The 22,256-nt window shown below is 55.4% G+C and overlaps 1 protein-coding gene across 1 annotated transcript in view; it reads right to left on the bottom strand.

Annotated features, from left to right (window-relative positions):
* Positions 1-20,973, bottom strand: part of LMOD1 (leiomodin 1 (smooth muscle)) — a 22,255-nt gene extending 1,282 nt beyond the window's left edge. Inside the window, exons 1-3 of the mRNA XM_009881303.1 lie at positions 20,713-20,973; positions 1,917-2,192; positions 609-1,796 (exon numbers count right to left, since the gene is read on the bottom strand). Coding sequence (XP_009879605.1) covers positions 609-1,796; positions 1,917-2,192; positions 20,713-20,973 — 1,725 coding nt within the window. The remainder of the gene's footprint in view (positions 1-608; positions 1,797-1,916; positions 2,193-20,712) is intronic.
* Between the last annotated feature and the right edge of the window lie 1,283 nt (positions 20,974-22,256).

The raw sequence follows: 22,256 nt of genomic DNA on the forward strand, positions 1-22,256 counted from the left end.
TGTCCTGTGCCACTGCTGGAGGTGCCCCTGCTCTGGCGGGGGGTGGGATGGGGGAGCTCCAGAGGGCCCTTCCAACCCCCACCAGTCTGCGATTCTGTGGGCACGCGTGAGCCTCCCTTGCTGCCGCTAAGCACTGCTCCTCCTCCGCGTGCGGAGGTCCTGGATTTCCATCTCCTGGGGTTGCAGGTTAAAGCTGGCTTCTTCCTTGTGTCCCAAACCCTGGAGCCAAACACGATTGTTGGCGTGAGGTGGACCTGCCCACCCCAGGAGCTCTGCCAAGGGATGGATCTGGCCATTTCATGCTCTCTGCCAAGGGATGGATCTTCTCCTCTTGGATGCTCTGCCAGGGGATGGATCTGCTAACCCCACCTACTCTGGAAGGGATGGTGCCAAAGGATGGACATGCCCACCCCACGTGCTCAGCCAAGGGACAGCTCTGCCCCTGCCGCATGCTCTGCACGGGGGTTGGCACCACGGACACCCCGCACCATACCCTGCACTGAGGGACAGCCCTCACCTCTCCTCTACCCAAGTGACAGCAGACGTGGCCTCAGATCTCAGCCCACAGACCAACCCCATGGAGGACCCCACCGTGGCCCTGCACTTGCCTTCTTGAGCTGTTTGAGGTTGCTGGAGCGGATGGCCGCCAGGAGCTGGTCCCGTGAGTTCTTCTCCTGGACCGGCAGCGCCCGGTCTCCCAACTTCCTCTGCGTGGCCGGCGAGAGCGAGTTCCTCAGGTTCTCGTTGATCAGTGGTGGGGCGAGTGGAGGAGGAGGTGGGGGCGGCGCGGCGGGCGCCCCCCCTTTCTTGGGAGAGCTTTTGGGGGAAGCCTTGGGGGATGGCTGCGGGGATGGCTTGGGGGAACCCTTTGGCAGGGCGCCGGCCTTGGGCACCTCCAGGAGGTCTTTCTTCTCCCCGCGCTCCTGTGCCAGTTTCTGCTCCTGGAGGCGTTTCTGCCTCTGTTTGTCCATGTTTCGGCTCAGCAGGTTGGTGACTGTCATGCGTGGTCCGGCCAGCTCGAAGTGGTAGCCCAGCTTCAGGAGCGTGGTGTTTTCCTTCAGGAGCTTGGCGATCTCCATCTCCGTCTTCCCCCCGCAGATGTGCCGCTGGTTGTGGAAACGCAGCTCCGTCAGCGTGTTGTTCTGCAGCAGCGCCCGGAAAATGGCCAGGATGCCCTTGCCCGTGATGTGGTTGGAGTCCAGGTTGATGCTCGTCAGCACCTTGTTGGATTTCAGCATGATGGCGATGGCGAAGGCCACGTGGTCGTCGGCACGGGTGTTGGCCAAGGCGAACAGCTTGACCACGGTGTTGAACTCCAGGGCCTCGGTGAAGCGCACCAGGGTCTCGTTGTTGATGCAGTCCGAGTTGTTCACGTTCACTTCGGTGACCTCGGCGTCGTTGTTCTTCACCTTCTCGATGAGCTCATCGAAAATGCTGGAGGCTTCGTCATCCTTGGCCTGATCCGGGGAGCTGCCGGTGGTGGGCTTGGCGGGGCTGCTCTCGGCCGCCGCCTTGGCCTCCTGCTTCTCCTCCGCTGCCTTTTCTGCCTCTGGCTGGGATTTCTCCTTCTCATCTGCCTTTGATTTTTTCAAAGCCGAACTCTTTTCCTCTTCTTTTTTGTCTTTTTCTTTCTTATCGTCTGCCTTTGTGTCTTTTTCTGCCTCTTTCTTCAATCCTGAACTCTTCTCTTCCTCCTTTTTATCCTTCCCTGTGCCCTTCTTCAATGCAGAACCCTTTTCTTCTTCCTTTTTGTCCTTCCCTGTCTCCTTCTTTGCTGCTGAGCCCTTCTCTTCTTCCTTTTTATCCTTCCCCACATCCTTCTTTACTGCTGGGCCCTTTTCTTCCTCCTTTTTATCCTTCCCTGTGTCCTTCTTTAATGCTGAACCCTTTTCTTCCTCCTTTTTATCCTTCCCTGCATCCTTCTTTAACGCTGAGCCCTTCTCTTCCTCCTTTTTGTCCTTCCCCAGCAGCTTTTTCTCCATGGCCTTGACTTTGTCATTAATAGCCTTCTCCTCTTTGGTCTTGGTCTCAGCCTCAGCTTTAACTTTTGGGTCTGTTTTCTGAACACTTTCTTCCTTTTTAGAGTCTTTCCCTGCTTTGGTATCTTGTTTTCGGGCCACGTCTTTGGAAGGAGTTTCCTTTCCCTTTTCTTCTTCATTCTTGGCTCCCTTCTTCTCGCTCGATCGGCTTTCCTACCAAGAGAAAAACACCAAGGCGTTACAGAGACGGATGCCTCTGACCTCCGCACTCGCCACCCCAGTCTCATCGTCACCAACTCTGCACCTCTGTCACACGGGAGCAGCCACAGGGCCCCTCGGGGCAGCACCGCAGCCGGGGAAGATGTGCGGGAGGATGCCGGAAGGTCTCAGGAAGGTCTTAGACTACGCCTACGGAGGACGAGCTGCCCTAAGCCAGGCATTTATGAGAGAAACCTGGTGAGAGCACCGTGCAGCATCCCCAGGAGGCAGCGGGGAGGTGCTGTGGAGGAGCACGAGGACAGCCAGCACTGGTCCGTGCCACAGCAGGGGACAGACCCACGGCCAGGACTCTACCTAAGCGACCTGCTCCAAATCATGACGGTTCACCCCTGAATACGGGCCAGAGTCTCCTCCATCTCCCCGGAGTGGGTTACCACTGCAGGTTCACACTGCGCCCCGTTGGTTGTGCTTTGGAAGAGGAAAGTTTAACCCAGCCGAGGTCCCGGGTTCAGGGGAGGGTTCAGCATCCGAGGGCCCCAAATGTAGGCAGAGCCTGCAGGACCCAGCCGTGCCGAGGTCCCGCTGCAGCTCTCCAAGGCACCTCTGCTCTCCTTCTGCCTCCAGTCCCCTCCCAAAGGGCTCCAGCGGTCGGTGGGACGCCCGCCTTCAGCCCCCTTCAACCGATGATAACCCAACAAGCGGCAGGACGCATCTCCCTTGGCAGACGTGCTGTTGGACCCCTTCCTATCATAAGTCCTAAGAGTTATTCTCTTCTTAACCACCTTTTGTTAATGCTCTTCTTAACCACCTTTTGTTATTCTCTTCTTAATTACCTTTTGTTATCCTCTTCTTAATCATCTTTTGTTATCCTCTTTTTAATCACCTTTTTAACCAGGGATGCCCGGGCGCTTTCCCAGCTTTCCTAAATGGTTCCCAGCTGGATGCTTTCTCCAGTCCAGAGCCCAACGTGCTTCCCGTGCTGGTCTGGACGCGTGTGCAAGGAGGGGAGCGTCCATAGGTGGTGACAGAGGTGACACTGCCGATCCAGCAGTCACACCCAACCCATGGCTCTCCGAATCGGACCTCCTCTTAACGTAAGTTTGTATTTTTTAGCTCCCTGCCGAAAACCAAGGAAATGTGGACAGAGCGTTTCATTGCTTTGTACTGCGTGATGTTCTCCCAGCACATCCTCCTGCGGTGTCCAAAGGCGGCACAGGAGGGAAGAGGTTACCTGCGGTTGGTTCGGGGAAGGATGCCGATTTTGCTGCACGCGTCGGGCAAAAGCAGTGCCACTGCAGCTGGCACCCCCTTCCCTGCCCCCGGGATCTCCTTGTTCCTCTGTGCCAGGAAGTCATACAGCAGAGTGCCCTGGACGCCCTGAGTTTCTTCTTTTATCTCCAATCCAGCTGAGATGCCCACTCGTTCCGTAGCGGGCTGGCCAACATTGCTTTTGGTTTTTGCCTCTTTGTATTGCAAGCAATTTTTGCCCCTGCTTCTATGCTTACTGCGATGCCACTGTTGTGTTCGCGGGACTTTGATATGCAGGAGGAGCTTAGTCCTGCTTTCGACTATCCAGTGCTCACCCTCAAGCAGCGACTACATCCTCCCCGCACGCAGAGGGAGGCAACCCCGAGGCTTCACTGCTATTTTCTTACAAACGACCACTGGCAGCAAAGGATTTTCCTCTTTGCCTTCATGCTTTAGAGTCATTTGATCATAGAATGGACCTTGAAGATCATCAAGTTCCAACCCCCCTGCCCTGGGCAGGGACACCTCCCACCAGCCCAGGTTGCTCTAAGCCCCATCCAACCTGGCCTTGAACACCTCCAGGGATGGGGCAGCCACAGCTTCTCGGGGCAACCTGCCCCAGGGGCTCACCACCCGCACACTCAACAATTTCTTCACAATATCTCATCTAAATCTCCCTTCTTCCAGTTTGAAGCCATTCCCCCTCATCCCATCACTCCATGCTCATGTAAAAAGTCCCTCTCCAGCTCTCCTGGAGCCGCTTTAGGCACTGGAAGGGGCTCTGAGGTCTCCCCTTTTTTGCCTTCTCTTCTCCAGGCTGAACCCCCCCAACTCTCCCAGCCTGTCCTCCCAGCAGAGGGGCTCCAGCCCTCCCAGCATCCTTGTGCCCTCCTCTGGACCTGCTCCAACAGGTCCATGTCTTTCCTATGTTGGGGGTACCAGAGCTGGAGGCAGTACTCCAGGTGGGGTCTCACCAGAGTAGAGCAGAGGGGCAGAATCACCTCCCTCGATCATTTCCCTCTTGTCAGTCAAACCCCCCTTTCATACAGTTTTTTGGTATTTTTGTCAAGGACCTGAACCTCCCCCTTGGCACAGCCTCTCCTCTGCACTGCTGCTGACCACAACCAGCACCGGTAGCTCCAGGACAAAACAAACGTCTCGTTGCAGCCTTCACCCATGGCCAATGGGGCTGGGAAGAGTCTTCCATCGGCATCGTTTTGACACGTTCTGCCTCCGCAACCAAAGCCTTTGATGGCAGCTCAGTGCACGCGGCCTTCCAGCCTGTTGGTTTTCCTACTGCACCAGATTTGCTTCCTTGTGTGCCTGGAGAGATGCAGGCACAGGACCAAGTCTTTGTTACAGCAATGCAGTAAGAGCAGGGCACCGGATTCACCTCCCTGAACATCAGATACGAGACACCTCCACTCCCAACGGAGATAAGCCAATGCTATGAACAGCCTCTCGCAGCCCAGAAAGCCAACCCCATCCCGGGCTGCATCCCCAGCACATGGCCAGCAGGGCGAGGGGGGATTGTGCCCCTCTGCTGCGCTCTGCTCTGCTCTGGGGAGACCCCCCTGCAGTGCTGCCTCCAGCTCGGGGGGTCCCACCAGCAGAAGGACACGGAGCTGTTGGAGCGGGGCCAGAGGAGGGCACGGAGATGCTGGGAGGGCTGGAGCCCCTCTGCTGGGAGGACAGGCTGGGAGAGTTGGGGGGGTTCAGCCTGGAGAAGAGAAGGCCAAAAAGGGGAGACCTCAGAGCCCCTTCCAGTGCCTAAAGGGGCTCCAGGAGAGCTGGGGGGGACTCTGGATTGGGGAGGGGAGCGATGGGATGAGCGGGAATGGTTTTAAACTGGAAGAGGGGAGATTTAGATGAGATCTGAGGAAGAAATTGTTGACTGTGCGGGCGGTGAGCCCCTGGGGCAGGTTGCCCCGAGAAGCTGTGGCTGCCCCATCCCTGGAGGTGTTCAAGGCCAGGTTGGACGGGGCTTGGAGCAACCTGGGCTGGTGGGAGGTGGCCCTGCCCAGGGCAGGGGGTGGCACTGGATGGTCTTCAAGGTCCCTTCCAACCCAAACCATTCTGTGATTCTATGCTATGATTCTATGAACAGATAACTGAGGAGAGATGAACCCCTGGCATCGGGACCAAGTTTGCTGTACAGAAGAGGATCCTACCGTAAAGTCTGGGTCTGGGTCTGGCAGTTTAAACCTCCTTCTCCCCACTCTGCAGCTGGGGAGCACGCAGCTCCTGCCCCTCGCGGCTGGCCCGGCTCTGCCTGTGTGCCTGGCTTCGGCAGCGCGGCTCGGCTCTGCGTGTCAGCCGGCGCCGTGGGGTTTCTGTCCGTGGGTGAGCAGAGGGTGACGTGCTGAGGCTCCGCTAGCTGGGCGCCGCGGTCGGGTCAGGCTCAGATCTACAGCTGCGGGATTAACCCGGGCGTCCTCAGCTCGAGCACAGCGATGCCGGCTGGCTGCAGCAGGAGGAGAAAGCACCAACGCGAGGGGGTGACAGAGCAAACGTCATCTTTCCCGGTGGGACTTTAGGACTTCAAGGAAAGGAGGAAGAAAGATGCCTCGTGGCTTCACCCAGTGCCCTGAACCCCCAAAATCAGAGTCCTCCTCCCGACCGCCGTGTCTTCCCCAGCCCAGGGCCCTGTGGTGTCCGTGCCGGGGCAGAACGCGGCTCTGCCGTCCCGGTGTACGGCACTGCTGGCCCTCGGGGACTGCTTTTTTTGTGGAAAGAACTGGCCTGGCTACGAGCGGGACAGCCGTGGGGACTGTTTGTACCTGGCGTATAAACAGATGCCATCTGGGACGAGAGAGCTGTTTATTTAGTTAAGAGATTTCTTGGCTCCCCTGCGCGGACCTAAACAGGCGACAGAAAGGCACATGCCAGACCCCTACAGAGCCCATCCGTGCGTCCGCACAGCCCCGCGCTGCTGCAAACCCCAAGGACCAGGGATGGGGCTCCCAGGGGTGCCCTGATGCCGGCACCCTCCTGTCCCGGGGTCTGCGGGGAGCAGGTGGATGCCACCTCCTGTGGCACTGAGCCACCAAGAATCACAGAATCACAGAATGGTTAGGGTTGGAAGGGACCTCTGGAGATCATCTAGTCCAACCCCCCTGCCAGAGCAGGGTCACCTACAGCACATTGCACAGGACAGCGTCCAGGTGGGTTTTGAATGTCTCCAGAGTGGGAGACTCCACCACCTCTCTGGGCAGCCTGTTCCAGTGCTCCACTACCCTCAAAGTAAAGAAGTTCCTTCTCATGTTAAGATGGAACTTCCTATGTTCAAGTTTATGCCCATTACCCCTCGTCCTATCACTGGGCACCACTGAAAAAAGACTGCTCCCATCCCCCTGGCATCCTCCCATTAAGTATTTGTATGTATTAATAAGATCCCCCCTCAATCTTCTTTTCTCTAGACTAAAGAGACCCAAGTCCCTCAGCCTTTTTCCATAGGAGAGATGTTCCAATCCCCTCATCATCTTTGTTGCCCTTTGCTGGACCCTCTCCAGCAGTTCCCTGTCCTTCTTGAACTGGGGAGCCCAGAACTGGATGCAGTACTCCAGATGTGGCCTCACCAGGGCAGAGTAGAGGGGGAGGATGACCTCCCTCGATCTGCTGGCCACACTCTTCTTGATGCACCCCAGGATGCCATTCACCTTCTTGGCCACCAGGACACATTGCTGGCTCATGGTCATCCTGTTGTCCACCAGGACTCCCAGGTCCCTTTCCACAGAGCTGCTCTCCAGGAGGTCAGCCCCCGACCTGTACTGGTGCGTGGGGTTATTCCTCCCCAGATGCAGCACCCTACACTTGCCCTTGTTGAATTTCATCAGGTTTCTCTCTGCCCAAGACAAGCCCTGTTCCCAGGCCTGGGATGGTGCAAGGACGCCCGGTGACATCCTGGAGCACCTCGGTGAAGGAAGAGCCACGTCTGCCCTGGCAGGAGGTGCGTGGGGGATGAGGACTCTGCTGCCTCACTCCGTCACCCCACACCCATGCCCAACGGTGCCTTTCAAAGGGGTTTGGGGATGTCCCAGGTTGGAGGTTTCTCGCAGGTCCCTGCAAGAAGAGACAGTTGTCCCCCCCAGGGCTCTACAGCCCCTCTGCGTCCACAGGCTGAGCACTCGAGACAGAGCCGGTAGCCCCATCTCCGCACCAAGCTCTCCAAAAAGCCTTCTCTTTCCCAGCTTGAGCTCACACAACTTGACAGTGGGCAGCCCTGAGTCTCCCCTAAGCTCCACGGGCCACCCAAGACCAACCAGAGCAAAGGCTTTGACCAGGAACGAGCAGATCTTGGAGAAAGGGAGGAAAACCCTGGAGAGGAGGACCTACAACATCTCCCGTGCTCAGAGAGGGCAATGGACTTCTCCAAACAAGAGGAAATTAGGGCAAAATAAGATGCATAGCAAATCCCTGCTTAGCAAAGCCGCTGGGAATGTCTTGTTATCACATCATTAGTGCTGTTCTCATTAAAGCATCCATCCCTGGATGTGTTTCCACATGTCCAGGTGCTGCAGTGTAGGGCAGGTCTTTGGGAAGGAGGGCAGTAGAGCCAGAGAGCAGGACGTGGGGAAGGAACTGGGGGAAGAGAAGCCAGCTGTGAGGGAAAAAGGGACGGCAGTGCCTGTGCAGTGACCGGCCGCGGGTGTTACTGCCACCACGGGCAGCGCTTGCGGGATCCCGTGTGTTAAAGAATTTCCCCACACTGTGGGTACCTCTAGGTACTGGGGGGATGGCCCAACTCGGAGTTGTCAATAAAGCAAACCTAGAGGTACCCACAGTCTGGGGAAATTCTTGAACACGTGTGTCCAGCAAATTTGGGATGCACTGGAAAGGATCCCGTCAAAGAGCTGCAAGTTATGGCTGAAAGCGCTGGCTGGCAGCAAGGGGTAAGAGGTGTTGGAGCCGATTCACTTCACGCAGAGCTGCCTTCACCCTGGCAGCCCTGGCTCTGCTGGGGAAGGCCCTCTGCGAGCGCCCAGCTCCATCAGCAGCAGCAGAAGGGCAGGAATCAGGAGCAAAAAAAAAAATCCAGGCAAGAAATCAGATCTGTGTTTCTAAACCTAAGGGTCACTCTTACTCATCTGCCACTGCCTGCATGAGACTCTCCATCCCCTGGTGGAGATTGGGGACACCTCTAAAGCGACGTCAGAACCTGCTCTTGGCACTGCCCAAGGCCATGTCTGTGCCCAGGAGGGAGTGTGCCTTCATCCCCTCCTGCCTTCGCACCCACCCCCGGGCTCTCGGTGCGCTCCACCACTCCGGCTCCACTGCAGGTGCCAGCCTCAGGTGGTGACACCAGTCCAAGCTCTGCTCACTGGTGACTGTGCAAAAGTCTTCACCTCCGGGCTGGAAATGAAGCGTGTTGCTCCAGCTGGAGCTCAGCAGAGGAGATGCGTGGCAGGATGATGGTGGAGAGGAGAGAGAACCGCATCCCCCACCCCGGTCCCGAAACCCTGGCTGTCCCCGCAGCCACCAGCGCACCTTCTCCTGCAGCCCAGGCCACCAGCCAGGCTGTCTCCATCTGCAGCGGCCAGCGCCAGCCCTGTCCCCTCTCCATTGCCATCTTGAGTCCTGCCCGCTCGCTCCTCTCCGCCGCGCTGACATATTTACCTTGGGTACCTAGAAACCAGTGCCGCTGCACCCCCTCCTGTGCCATTCCCTCTGCTGCGAGCACGATTATTAGGGGAATATTTTTACACAGCGTGTCAGACCTTTAAAAATAAGCCTAATGAAAACAGCCTGGTACTCGGCTGATTAATCACCAGTGTTTTGATGAACTGAAATGCCTTCCCGTTTCCTCTAAATAGACTAAAATGAGCATTGCCATTGCTTGTTAGCATTTGTAACCCTCAAACCCACTCAGATGTTTCCTTAAAAGGCAAAGGAGACTGGGAACTTCTTGCCTGGAATCTGAGCGGTCGCAGCACCGCTCCCGATGCTGAGCGAGGGATGGGGCCGGGGCTGGAGCCACTGACCGAGCCGGGGATGGGTGGGAGCGGAGCAGAGGGGCTGCCGAGACCTCCTGCGGGTGGTGGGGATGTGATGGTGGAGAGAAGTTCTCGCCTCCTGTCCTGAAAGCCCCACAGCTATTTTTGGGGTAGAAAATCGCTGCTTGGGTGGGAGGTATCACTCTGGCTGTTGGCTCAGCACGGTGAATGAGAGCTGGTCACCCCGCTGTGGCCACAGGCAGGTTTCTAAGCGAAAGGGGAACACGGTGGAGAGGAGATGAGAAGATGGGTTACCCAGGGACTCACAGATCTGTACCCAAGCTGGAGGGAAAGGGGCACTTTGTGACCTGGCTGCTGCTGTTACACCAGTCCCTGGCAGAGGGAACATATGGAAATGCATTTGCAGCAGAAATGTTTTGTCTTTGGAAGGGGCCAGCTTTCACCAGCCTGCAGTTATTTTCAGAGGCACGTCCTGGGAAGAGTCCCTCATGGCCCAGATTGAAGGTACTGCCCCACCACGCCGGCCATGTGCTCGGCTCAGCTAAAGAACGAGATGCAAGGATGGAAGCCTTGGGGGGCACGTGCGGCCGAGCAGCCCCGTGTTGGCTCCGGGGAGCCGTGGCCCACCTGGGTTTGAGGAGGGTTTGGCTGAAAGGGGGAAGCCAGAAGAGTCTAGGATGGCTCTTCCAGGAGGGTCACTGCTGGGGACACATGGCACGCTGCGCTCCAGGAGGAAACGGGACTGTCAGCAAAAGATCTCAGGGCCAAACCTGCACGTGCAGTTCATGTGAAAATGGCTCCAGAAACAGTAAACTCAACCTGCAAGATTGACACTGAGGCGGTCTCTAATGTCACCTGCAGCTCTGGTGGCCTCTGGAAAGCCAGCTGTGAGATATCATCCCCGAGCTGGGAGCATCCTCTATGACAGCATCAAGAGCAGAAGCCTGAGCCAGGATCAGGCCCACCCCGACCATCAGCACCGCTGGAAAATCTGGCGTTAGCTCCAAGGTGGCCGATGGCTCCAGCTGCTGCTTGTTGTGGGTTGCAATGGGGACACGTCTTCCCACCCACCCGAGCAGAGGGACACGCGTGCAGCTACGGGGACGCCTTTTCTTGAGGAATGTGAGGGGAAAACATGGAGAAAAGCAAGGGGCAAGTGTTAATGCCTTCAGAACCTGCCCATATGTGGAAATCGCACCTATTTAGCTGGTTGAGCTGCGCATCCACTTGTAGGCTTGTGCCTACACTCTGGCAAGCACCCAGGGTTTATCACCGCTTGTAACCAAACCGCCCTACACCAGTGCACAGCCCTCCGAAATCAAGATGCAGACGTACCCCTAAGGACAACTGGACCAGCTGAACTTAATTAATCCAGCAATTATTTCAGCCACATGCGGTAATTTCTGCATGTGCACTGGAGCCCATTAGAGCCCATGAGTCTTCTCCTTGCGACTCACCGCCTCCCTCTTCTCCAGAAACTCCACCAGCAGAGCCGTTTGGGTGTGCTGGCTGCCTGGCACGTGACTTTTGCCACCAACAGAGACTCTCCACTCAGAGCCGTGCTCCTTGCAAACCAACCAGAATCCCTCCAGAGATATAGGGCTGGGGGATAAAGTCCAGGCCAAGAGACTGTCCCTTTCTCCCAGCCTCTGCTGGGATAAAAAAATTCTCCCACATCCAACAGGACATTTTGCGGTTTGTCTCTTGGCCAGGCATGGCTGAGGCAACAGCTACCCACCAGCAAAGCTCCACTGGTCCCAGGCAAACCCTGAGCGACGGCGGGGCTTTTGGAGGTGGCAGGGAAGTGGGGAAGCCCCAGGGAGGAGGGGAGACCTCTGAGGGACAGAGAGACAGCTCACCAAGAAGTGTCGGTCAGCTGGGGGCTCCCAGACCAGACTGGCAAGGGAAGGAAGCTGGGTTTTGTTATCTGAAGTAAGGGGTTTAGACATAATTACAGATCCATAACTCACAATCCAACCTGGAATCACTGCCTGAGGGGTTTCAGTCTGTCCTACACATGCTACCGAGTCCTACAAAGACCTCCAGGGCCACCACGAGACTCTGAGATCCAACCCCCAGCTCTAACCTTGGACATCTGCATCATCCTCTGGAGACACCTACCTAGCTGCGTGGGCTCTAAAGGAGCCCCAGTGTCCCCTCCTTCCTGCCCAGCCACCCCAAATCCCAGCCAGAGGCTGTGAGTGAGGCACCAGCATCCCACCACCCCTCAGTGTGACCACAGGTGAAGAGGGCTGAGGAGGCTGGACACAAGCCACGTGAGAGCTCCCAGGAGACAGGGATGTCCCCTGAGACTGTCCCACTGCATGGAGAAGTCCCTTGAGGTGGCCAGTGGGCCAAGGCAGGTTGTTCTGCACTTGGCGTTCCTGGGTATTTGGGTACCCGTTGCCATTATGCTTTAGGCACATGAGAGGGTTGCTGCAGCCAAGCTAAACCACAACAAACTGGGCAAGCTGCTCCTTTCCTCTGGTCCTTGGCCAGTTTTGAGTAACTCGGGGACAACTCAGAGCCAAGGACATTCCTGAAAAAAATGCTGCGTCCTTGGCCGAGTCCTGCGAGCTACTAAACCTGGATTGCCAGAGATGACCGGAGGAAGCGGGACCGCGAGGCTTCTGCTGTCCCTGCTTGCCCAGGACAGCCCAGTCCAGGTCTACGTGACGTCCACCCGCTCACGAGGCGATCTGGCATGGCTCTACCTGCAGCAGTGCCAGGGCAACCCTCCTGGTCCTTAGCAAACATCATGAGATGATGTCGTGAGACGCCCCCGTACACCCCACGGAGCTCTGGCCCCAACGGGCTCCCTGGTAGGACCATTCCCAGGCAGCAAAGAGTTTCTCTCTTGGCACATTAGGATTTTCTTGGCACGAAGCAAGGGTGAAAGGACCTCGGCTTCCAGCACTGGGACACATGCAGACCTAGCCTGACCCCCAGGCTCTATGGGCTAAAGCCCAGAGTGATGTAAACAACTTCATGCCCTGTCCCGCCTCAGCTATTACTCTGTTATTTTAACGAGGAGCTCAGTTATTCCCCTTCCCTTCTGCTCAGACTCTTCTGACCCCAAATATCACTGTCTCTTTGCACTTCCCAGGCCAATGCTTTTAAAAACATCCTCCTCCCGAGATGCAGTGTTGTTCTCCAGAGGCCGGACAACTTCTGGCCCTGACTTTTGTCTTGCTTTGCCTTCACTGCTGAATTAAGGCTGATAACAAACATTTCAACTGGGTTTCCTTTAATAGAATAGCTCCAGACCTTCCGCAGTGACATGCAGCCATTTTCCAGAAGGCCCTTAAAGCCGCTGGGTACTCTGCAAATGGAAACTTTTCCTCTCTATCAAAATCCGGGTTTAGAAGTTGGGGTTTTTCTCTTCTATCCATTGCATTCCCAGCCCCTTCTCCTGGCACTGCCATGGCTGAACTGGATATTCCCAAGATGAGACCTTTTCTCTGATCGCCTCCTCTTCGGCAGAGGTTGCAAAGGGCAGTGAACCTCAGTGATTCACACCACGGCCACCTCAAGGCTGGATTCCTGCCCGGCGCACTTTCTGCGGGCAGCCCACAAAGAGCATTCCTTAGATTTTTAGGAGCAGAAGAACTGCAATTCAACCCTAGCGAGTCTTAAATCCTATCTCCTGTCCTCTGCGTCAGGGGGGCTGGATGCTTGGGAAGCAGGGCTCTGGCTCCCAGCCTCATGGGACTACATGGAAAGCATCTCCAGGCCCCTTGCTGGTGCAGGTCTTCTACGGGTCCCATGGGACCATCACAGACACCCTACAGCACCACCGGTGGCCGCAGTCACCCAGTGTGGGAGGAGGAATCAAAGTCGTTGAAGCAGGTGAGATGAGCCCCAGCCCCAGGTGCCTACCGGCCAAAATCAGAGAGCCGGGTTGCTGGTCAAAACCCTTAAATAGTTTATGAGAACCAGGAGCACTGGCTCCTTGGGCTCCTACACCACGTGGGAGCTGTAGCCAGAAGACAGCGCTTAATGAGATAAAGCAGGGCATGCCAGGAGTCACGATCTCCAGTTCTTAGAAACTGAAGATCTTCCATGAAAGGAAGCAAACCGCAGCGCCCTTTCTGCTGCCGGCAGCTCTCCTGGCCGTACGGGTGCCGGTTCCCACGCTGGCCATGTCCACCTTCTGCCATGGTCCCCCTGCCAGGACAAAGGACCGCTCGGAGCCCTCGGCAGCATCCGGCAGGTCTCGGCGTAAATCCTGACCTGAATCTCTCATCACTGAACTACTCAACCCAACGCCACTGGGCTGCACGTACCAGAACACCTCTGTGACCCTGCGCTGTCACCTCTCCTGTTGCATTTCTGCAGCTCTTGTTCCTGTCTGTTTTCAACCTTGTTGCACCACACTCTTGGGCAGAGGACAGGAGCCAGCAGGACTCGTGTCACTTCGTGGGGTGGCTGGTCCACCACCATCGCCGCTATCCACGCCACGACTTCAAAACGAGTGCCCTGACACCTCCTGCCCTGCGAAGTGAGATCCTTGCACTCCACCATGCTGCGATTCCCACCAGGGCAAAGGGTGGGCTTGAGTGACACGACCGGTTAATCCCAGCGTCCTGCTGGGAGCTGAGTCACCGAGACCGTTTTAGCACGCAAGTGATGTCATAACGCTGCGAAAGAAAGCGATACGTAAAGGACCCCGGCTCTTTTCCTCCTCTATATGTCTATTTATCAGCTCAACATAAACAGATAATAAACCTCCTGGGCAGCTCGGCCCATATAAGCTAAACGCTCCGAGCATTTCCATGGATTTATCTGCATCCCAGTTGTGGTTTATGTAAATATAGAACTCAGCTTTTTACTCGGGGTTTTTTTTTTTTTTTTCAGACTGACTAGAAATTCAGCTTTTTTCCCCACTTCTGCCCTTAGATGGACCGCAGATCTCCCAGACACAGAGCATGCCTTCGGCGCGACCTATGAGTCGCTGGGAACGCTTTGTGCCACCACTCACCCCGGTCACAGCAAAACAAGGTTTCTGCCACCGTTTCCCAACGGTGTTACAAAAACAGCGATGGGGCCGTGAGGTTCCTTCTCACCCCGATTGCTCAGAAATGCAGTTCAGAGCCGGGTGCGTTGCCACCTCGCTTGCTTCAGCTGTGCTCTATGCTGCAGATCCTTCGGTTATCTGTCACGGTTCTGTTCCTGCTCCTCTTTTCGCCATGGAGGTCTGCTTTATCGTCTGTTGCTGGCTGACAGCTCTCGCTTCTGATGCTCGTCCTACTCGTTACAGGGTTGGTACGTTTTCAGAACTGAAGAACGAAACACCCGGGCGCAGACAACGGCAGCCTTCATTTCTGAACACGGAACAACCCGATATCTTTGGTTTCTTTCAAAATGTGGGACTATTTTGAACATCCCGGGCTATTGTGATGCAAAGACCAGGGAGCCGCCAGCTCCGTTCCCACTCTCTGGGCTGGTGGAGGGACACACACCTTTGTCCCCTACCCAGAGTGAGCCGGGTGCTGCTGGAGAAGCACCAGGAGAAAGGATCCCTCAGTGTCACCCACCCTTTACACCTCTTTTGGAGGCCAGGAGCTGGGCAGAACAACAACATGGGCTGATGAGGGAAAAGCAGGCACCCAGGCTGCTGGAGATATGCCCAGGACATGGTTAAAAGAAAGGCAAGAGCTGGGAATTGGTGAAGACTCTTGGAAGAGAGAAGGAACAGTCTTGGCATATCGACAGAACTGGCTGATAAACAGAACAGCAGAGTTTAAATACATACGTGTTAGTCACAGACTGGTAAGATGCTTAAAGAATGATACAACCACTTCTATTCCCTTGTTTGCAGTTTCCCTTGAGTCTGTCCCAGCTACTTAAACGCAGAGCTTGTTTTTCCTCCAGATATCTTCACGAAAAGATGACAAGCTTTCAGCATTAGGAAGAAATTTAAATACTAACTTGCTTTCCCGTGATGGGGAAGAAGGGCTCGTTGGTATGGATCTTCACTTTTCATGGTGTCGCCCTCCACATATAGCCACCAGTAACCGGATTAAACACCACCCAGCAGCGAGCGTCAAGCCCACCCCAGTAAGTTCGAAAGCAAGGCAGGACTTTTTACAAGACCTTCCCAAGGAGTTTTGTAATCCTCATCCACGGCAATAGGACTGCTGCCCTCTGGCACCAGCATCCTTCAAATACGTTGCATTTGGGTGAAGTAAACTCCCTCCCAGGTCATGGCTCTTCCCTCAGCAGCAAATCCCGGCCATGAGGAACGCTGTCCCACCACTCGTCGTCAACGTATGCAGCCCACAGCGAAGGGTGCTTGGGGACAGAAGGATGTCCCCGGGAGCTCCAGGCCACGCAAAGCAGCCTACAGGGACACGGATGCCTGGACCTGGAGCAGGAGGGTGTCCTGCCTGCGCAGGAGTGCATGTGGGGAGCGGGACATCCGAGAGGAAGGGGAAAGGTGTTGGAAGACACTTGTCTGAGCCACCTCAACTTCCCCTGTTTCCCACTGGGTGTTCAACCTTCAGGAGACAAAAATACAGGGCCCCAGCTGTGCCCATCTGCCCTGGCATCCAATGTCTCCTGTCCAGAGCTTTCTCCTCCAAGGAGCTGCTCCTGAGGCTTACATGGAAAGAGATATCCACCATGTGTTGCTGAAAGAAGTGGCTTTGTGGCCCCAGAATGAATCCCCTCCATCAGCAGGATAATGTCCCCACATTCAATTTCCCTGCATTTCCCCAACCAACCCTGCTTGAAGCAGCATGACATCGGTGCAGCCCTGTTGGGAGGCAGGACTGGGGACTCCGATGGGACTGGGACACCCAGGTGTCTTCTCCTTTCAGGTGAAGTAGAGGGAAGGAGGGTCCATCCATGCCTGGGGAAGGTGGTGGTGGTGGAGGAGAGCATAAGGAGGGACTGCCCCTGCCACCGTGTGCTCAGTGTTTTGGAGCCACCGGGGCCATGCGGTGAGGCCAGGTGGGAATCCAAGGAGAGCCAAGAACAGCAGCAAGTGGATTTTGTGGCATGCTTTGAAAAGTAAAACCTCCTGCTATGGACACGGCAACTGCTATGGAGCACTCCTCCAGTAAACGACCTGACCCCACAGCATACGTGGTACACATGGAGTGGTGGTCCTTCCCACGGGATGGCTCTTCTCAGCCAGGTCCCTCCTGGCAAAAGTACCCCTGAGGGGGGTTAGGAGTGACCGAACGCCAATGGGACAGATGGGGGTATCTCCAGGGTGTATATCATGGTGCTATGCGCATGGCTACATGCTTTTTAAAGAAGATGTCACCAACAGCAGAGGAAGAACTGGACAAAACCAGACTAGCTCTCACAAAACCCATCTCCTCGTGCAGCTCAGCTGCCAGAGAAACCCCCTCCGCAGAGCCACCCAAGGCCCTGGCCCCTGGCCCAGACAGCTTTTCCTCTTCTGAAGAGAAATCCCAGGCACCAGACAAAGATTTCAAGTGATAGCTGCACCCCCAGGTAACTCATCCTTCAGTTGAGGCCACTGCTCCAACTTTACTGCATATTTCTAACCTGAATTTCTCTTTCCTTATGTCTTTGCCTGCTACAGTAAAGAGCCACGAGCTATTAGAAATCAGCTCTTCATTTATCTACCTGTGAATAATAGTTTAACTTTGGCCCCCGCAACCCACGGACCTACAAGGCGGCCTCGTTGAGCGCATCCGAAGAGAGGCACTGTCCCAAGCCCCGCTGTTGAGCTGGGGTATACTTTCACTTGCTAGCAATACAAAATGAAGATTAATTAATTAATGCATCACCAAGATGTGAATTTGGCTGCCCAGCGCAGAGAAGTAAGGGCAAAGCTCACGTCTATTTTGGGCTGTTTATAAACTGCTTCCTAGTTACCCAAGTTTGCCCTTTTCATCACTAAGAAGACGTGCTATTATGTAGTTACAATATTTCTAAATATACCCACTCCTCCCAATATTTAGAAGGGAATGGGGGTGCCCGGAGCCAGGCCAAGAACAGAGCAATGACTGCAAGAACTGCGAAGATGGGCAGAAACTCAATCTTTCCCTTTAAAACACCTTATTTTGCACTTTGGAGCAATTCCTGCACATCCCAGCTAACAGCCAACTTCCCACCAGCCGCTGCACAGAGAGGGGACAAAGGAGGGAGGGAAGAACAGGAGGGAGGAGGAAAAATAGGTGGGGAGACAGGAGTGCAACCGTTGGGGTCAGCGTGGTGACAGCCCCGGTGCCGGCCGGCTGTGGGGAGCCGGAGTGGCCGTGGCATGGGGGGGGCTGAGACCCAGACACCTCCCAGCTTTGCAAAATGAGTTTTAGCAATAACGATACAGCCCCAGGCGCCGCTGCGGAGCTGGACCAGGAACTCCCTGATATTTTCTATCCTCGGTGCCTTCCTGCAAGGCAACTACGGACTTATAAACTCTCTGTAGTTCAAGGACAAGAATCTAACCTCCTGTCCCTCCCTACTGAAGAGACATCGCAGACGCAGGATAACATCTTCCAGATGTCCAGAGGGCCAGTCCCACTGGAAGGACCTCCCATTCCTTCCCTGCCCTCGTGCCCGCGCTTCCCTTCCCTGTGCACGAGTCTGCTTCTCGCTTGCAAAGGTTTTGCTCGACGCATTTAATCCGGGATGCCGGGCACCGCGTGGGTTTGTGATGCACAGTGCTGGGAGCCGTCAAGGGGGAGGGGCAGGGATGGACATCGACGGGGTGATGCCATCCCCCGCGAGTGCGCAGCCACAAGGCCTGTGTTGGCAGGCACAAGGGCTTTGCTGCCTGCTGCAACGTGAAATCCACTGATAAGAGAGAGGGATTTGTCATCGGAGGCCTCAGTGCTCTGAGCAGCCGGGTGAGAGCTCGGGAGCCGCCTGGGATGCTCCGGATGGCTCCGTGCTCTCACTCCATCCTGAGCAAAACACAGCCCTGTGGCTTCCATGGATGGAGGGAACTATCAGCTTCTTGGGCTGGTTTCTGTGATTGCTTCTGTCGTCTGATGATCCCATCCCATCCCATCCCATCCCATCCCATCCCATCCCATCCCGTCCCATCCCATCCCATCCCAACCTGTCCCATCCCGTCCCATCCCATCCCAACCTGTCCCATCCCAACCTGTCCCATCCCATCCCATCCCATCCCATCCCTGTGCCCCATGGTAGACCAAAGGCCCTGCTCCACCACCGGCACGGGATGACCTGCCAGTCCTGTGAGCTGGCATTTTCTAGGTGTTAATCCCAGGTCCTAACAATGCCAAGGAGGAAGGGGTGGAGGATATTTTTTTCTTGGCCTCCAGGGATCGAAATAGAAGAAGAAAGTCAGTTCTGCCATATCTAGTTACTGCAACGCAATCTAACTGGGCCAGTTTCACTGGCAAATTTGACCGGCAGCCAATTTGCTTTGTCTTCCACGGCCCGAAGCTACTGAAGTTCAAAGGAGAGCACAAGGAGCGCTTTTCTCAGGACCTCCATCCTCTGTGGCTGCCCTCCCCACCAGCCGGAGCTGTACACCCTCTCCTGGGGCTATCTCCTCCCCGTGCCATCCTTGCCGCCATCCCGAGTCGTCGCCCGCAGCGCACACACACACTCTCAGGTATCTTCCAAATAACGCAGTGTTTGCAATTTCCCAGCTCTCTTTTTCCAAAAACCACAAAATTCCTCCCTTCCTCCTGCTCACGGGCACTTCCCAATCCCAAGTCCCAGTCGGCTCCTCATCTTTCCATGGTTAAAAACAAAACAGCATCGCTACCGATGCCAAACGCAGGAGTTGCCCCCGCCTGAAAAAGCAGCTTTTTCAGTGCCAGCTCTCGGCGCTGGCTGCGAGCCGGGATCACCTGCAAACCAGCGCAACCCCCTGCGGCGTCACTGGGACGACTGGTCCCACATTAACAGCATTTCTCTTTGCAGGCAGGTTTGTCCTGCGGCACCTGCAGTTCCCCACCACGGGGAAATTTTCCGCCGGCCCACTGGTGGGAAAATAAACCCGGTGCTCTCGTGGCGTGGGGCACGGCGCTCTCTGTCCGCCAGCCCACGCTAAACGCCACATATAGAAGGGGAAAGCTGCGAGTGCCTTGTCCTCACTGCCAGAGGAAAGCTCCCAGCTTGGAGAGGGGTGGGGGGAATGATTTAACCCCTTGTTCAGGTCTCCAAAATAAACCTACCTATATTTCTCCTATAGCTGCAATTTTCATCTTTTTCTCCTTGTTTTCTCCCAGGCCCCAATCAGGAGAGGACCCTCCTGTACTAAACTCCGTACACATCCATAAAGAGCTATTTCCAAGCGCTCACAGGGCTAGTCAGAGCTCGGTTACGCCGCTGGGAGATGCAGGGCACTGCTGGGTGAGCTGGAATAGGTAAAGAATTGCAGCCGGAGCAGTGAACAGAGGGGTATCCACATCAGCCTCTGCTCTGCTTATGCTGCTGATCCTCCCCAGCCCCGTCCTGTCCCGCCAGACGTGAATCCAGCCTGGGATATGAAATCTGTCCGCGACTACACAGATAAATAGCTGAAGAGGCTCCTTCTTTCACTTTCTGGCTCAGCCTGCCGTGGAAAAACTAGGGAAACCAAATGCTTCCCAGCCTCCCACGCACAAAGCACATACCAAATATTCTTAGTGCAGAGGTTAATAAATGTTACAGAGAAGTGGGATTGGCTCCCACTAAGGCAAAAAGATGAGAGGGACTGGCACGAAGCTTTCTAGCTCAAAGCACGCTATTAAAGCATTTGCCAGGTGCAAAGAAGGAGATAAACGTACCCAAATCAAAATAAAAGAATGAATTTTAACTGAACAACAAACACGAAACAAATGGCTCAGGGCAAAACCTGCTTCTCGGGGTGTTTTCCCCCAAAACAGCAAACTTTTTTTTTTTTTATCCCAGAGACTGCTTAAGCTTTTGCACAAGTGGAACTGAAGGGACCGAGACTCCAGAGATCTCCAAAGGAAAAAAACAGGAGGAAAAAGAAATGCAGCCTGCGGGATCGGTGTCACTGCACCAGCCCCTCCAGCCGCTGTCTGGGGGTACCGTGTCTGCTCCCAGCCCTGCCAAAGGGTGTCAGAGCAGAGGCAGAGAGAAAATCCCCGGCACCAGCACAGGTTTTGGCTTTGCAAGTAGCACCGGGATTTCATGAAATAGCCTGTTCCCTCCCGGCGCGCCTGGACCAGCTCCCTGCCTCGCTCCTCTGGTCTCTACCTGACAGCTATTCCTCTTTAGCAAGCTCAGCACGCCCTTCTCGGGGTTCGTGTTTTCCATCCCGTCCCCTAAAACAGCCCAGCAGAATTCACAGGCATGCCCCCGCATTTGTCCCCAAACCAGCTCAAGCGCGGGGAGATGCGACTTACGTCTATGGAGTGTTCCCTCTGAATAAGTTTCCTGCTCTCCTTTTCGCAGTGATTGAGCACTGCGTCGCAGTTTTGTGGGCCAGGTGGGGAATTTTCTGTTTGGTTTTTCTCACTGAGCTCCAGAGGGATGCTTCCATCCGAATCCACCACATCCAGCTCCTTCTCCAGCTCTTCCATCTCCTCTGGAGACAGAGTCGACAACAAACTGTCAATGTCTGGATCTTCACTAACTTGTCGCCGATATTTGGCCACTTTGGACATCTTGGCTCGCTGGCGAGACACGGTTGCGGTTGTGTGTGGTACCCAAGGAAGGAGAAAAAAAAAGAAGCCGAAGCTCCAACACTGCTTCCCCCAGCGGCAGCAGGTGCTGAAGTGTTAAATCTCAGCAGCTCTCGATCGCTGCAGCCCGGGATATAATAGTTATAAAGAGGGGACACCCCTCGGTCCAAGAGTTGGCCAATAACAGGATCCAGCCGCGATTCGGGTGCTGGGAAGCCAATGGAGCCCAGCGGGAGGCGGGGAATGGTGCTATCAGAGGAGCCTGAAACCCGAGGACATTCCAGGGAACCATGCAGAGCTGCATGACCAAATTTAGTCCGGAGCATTTAGCCTTTTAAAGGCAATGGGCCAACCTAGTGAGAAAACACGCAAAAATGCACAAGTTGGCAGGCTGGGGATCTGGGGGTGGGGGAGGCAGAGCCCTAGCATGTGCCCATCGGTGCCGGAGGGCTACCAAAGAGGTCAGCGTGGCTCTGAAGATACGGGGCGTCTCCTCCGTTACAGGAGGGCAGAGATTCTGCTGTGACAGTCACAGCTCTTGCCTGAAACCGGCAATAAAGCGCCCACCCCGGTGAAAGATTTTGTCTTTATCCCGCTGCTCTCCAGGATCTGTGCCATTAGCCAAAGCGCACGGCCCTTCGGGAAAGAAGTGGTGGGGGGTTATGTCGCTGGTGCGGACTGGTTTCTTTACGAAGGATGTGCCAAGTCCGGTGCTTTTGAAGCGGGGAGGAAGCAGGAGGCTCTGCAAAGCCTGACCCCAGCACCGTCCCTGGGTCGCTTTATCAGAGCTGATTCCTTGTTCCTCTGCAGGGGTGTTTCTGCGGCTGCTCTTCATCACAACGCTCCCATTTCCCCTCGCCAAACCCCAGAGACATCCCTCCTTCTGCACAGACTGAATTCCTGAGTCTCTCCTGTTTCTGGTTCAGGCAGTGCCCTAAGCCTGGGCTTTGGCTGGAGGCACCTACTTTCCATCAACCTAATCCATAAAGAAGGTTCCTGGCACCTGGAAGTTCTCCCAGAGGGACAGAGGCAGATGGGCTCCTCTCTCCAAGTCTGAAGGCAGCTTTACCCCATGCTCAGCATTTTGTACCCATTCGTTGTGCTGCCAACTTCATCCTTTTTTCTTCATCCTTTATCATCCTCCTAATATTCACTGCCTGCTCTCAGGCCTCGCTCTTTGCTGGTCCAAGCAAGAAGTAATCTTCTGTAAAATAAGCTCTCATAAGATTTTCCTCGTCAGCCTAATTACCTTCTCTGCCTGTCTG

Source organism: Charadrius vociferus, unplaced genomic scaffold (genome assembly GCF_000708025.1).
Source record: "Charadrius vociferus isolate BGI_N301 unplaced genomic scaffold, ASM70802v2 scaffold333, whole genome shotgun sequence".
NCBI lineage: Eukaryota > Metazoa > Chordata > Aves > Charadriiformes > Charadriidae > Charadrius > Charadrius vociferus.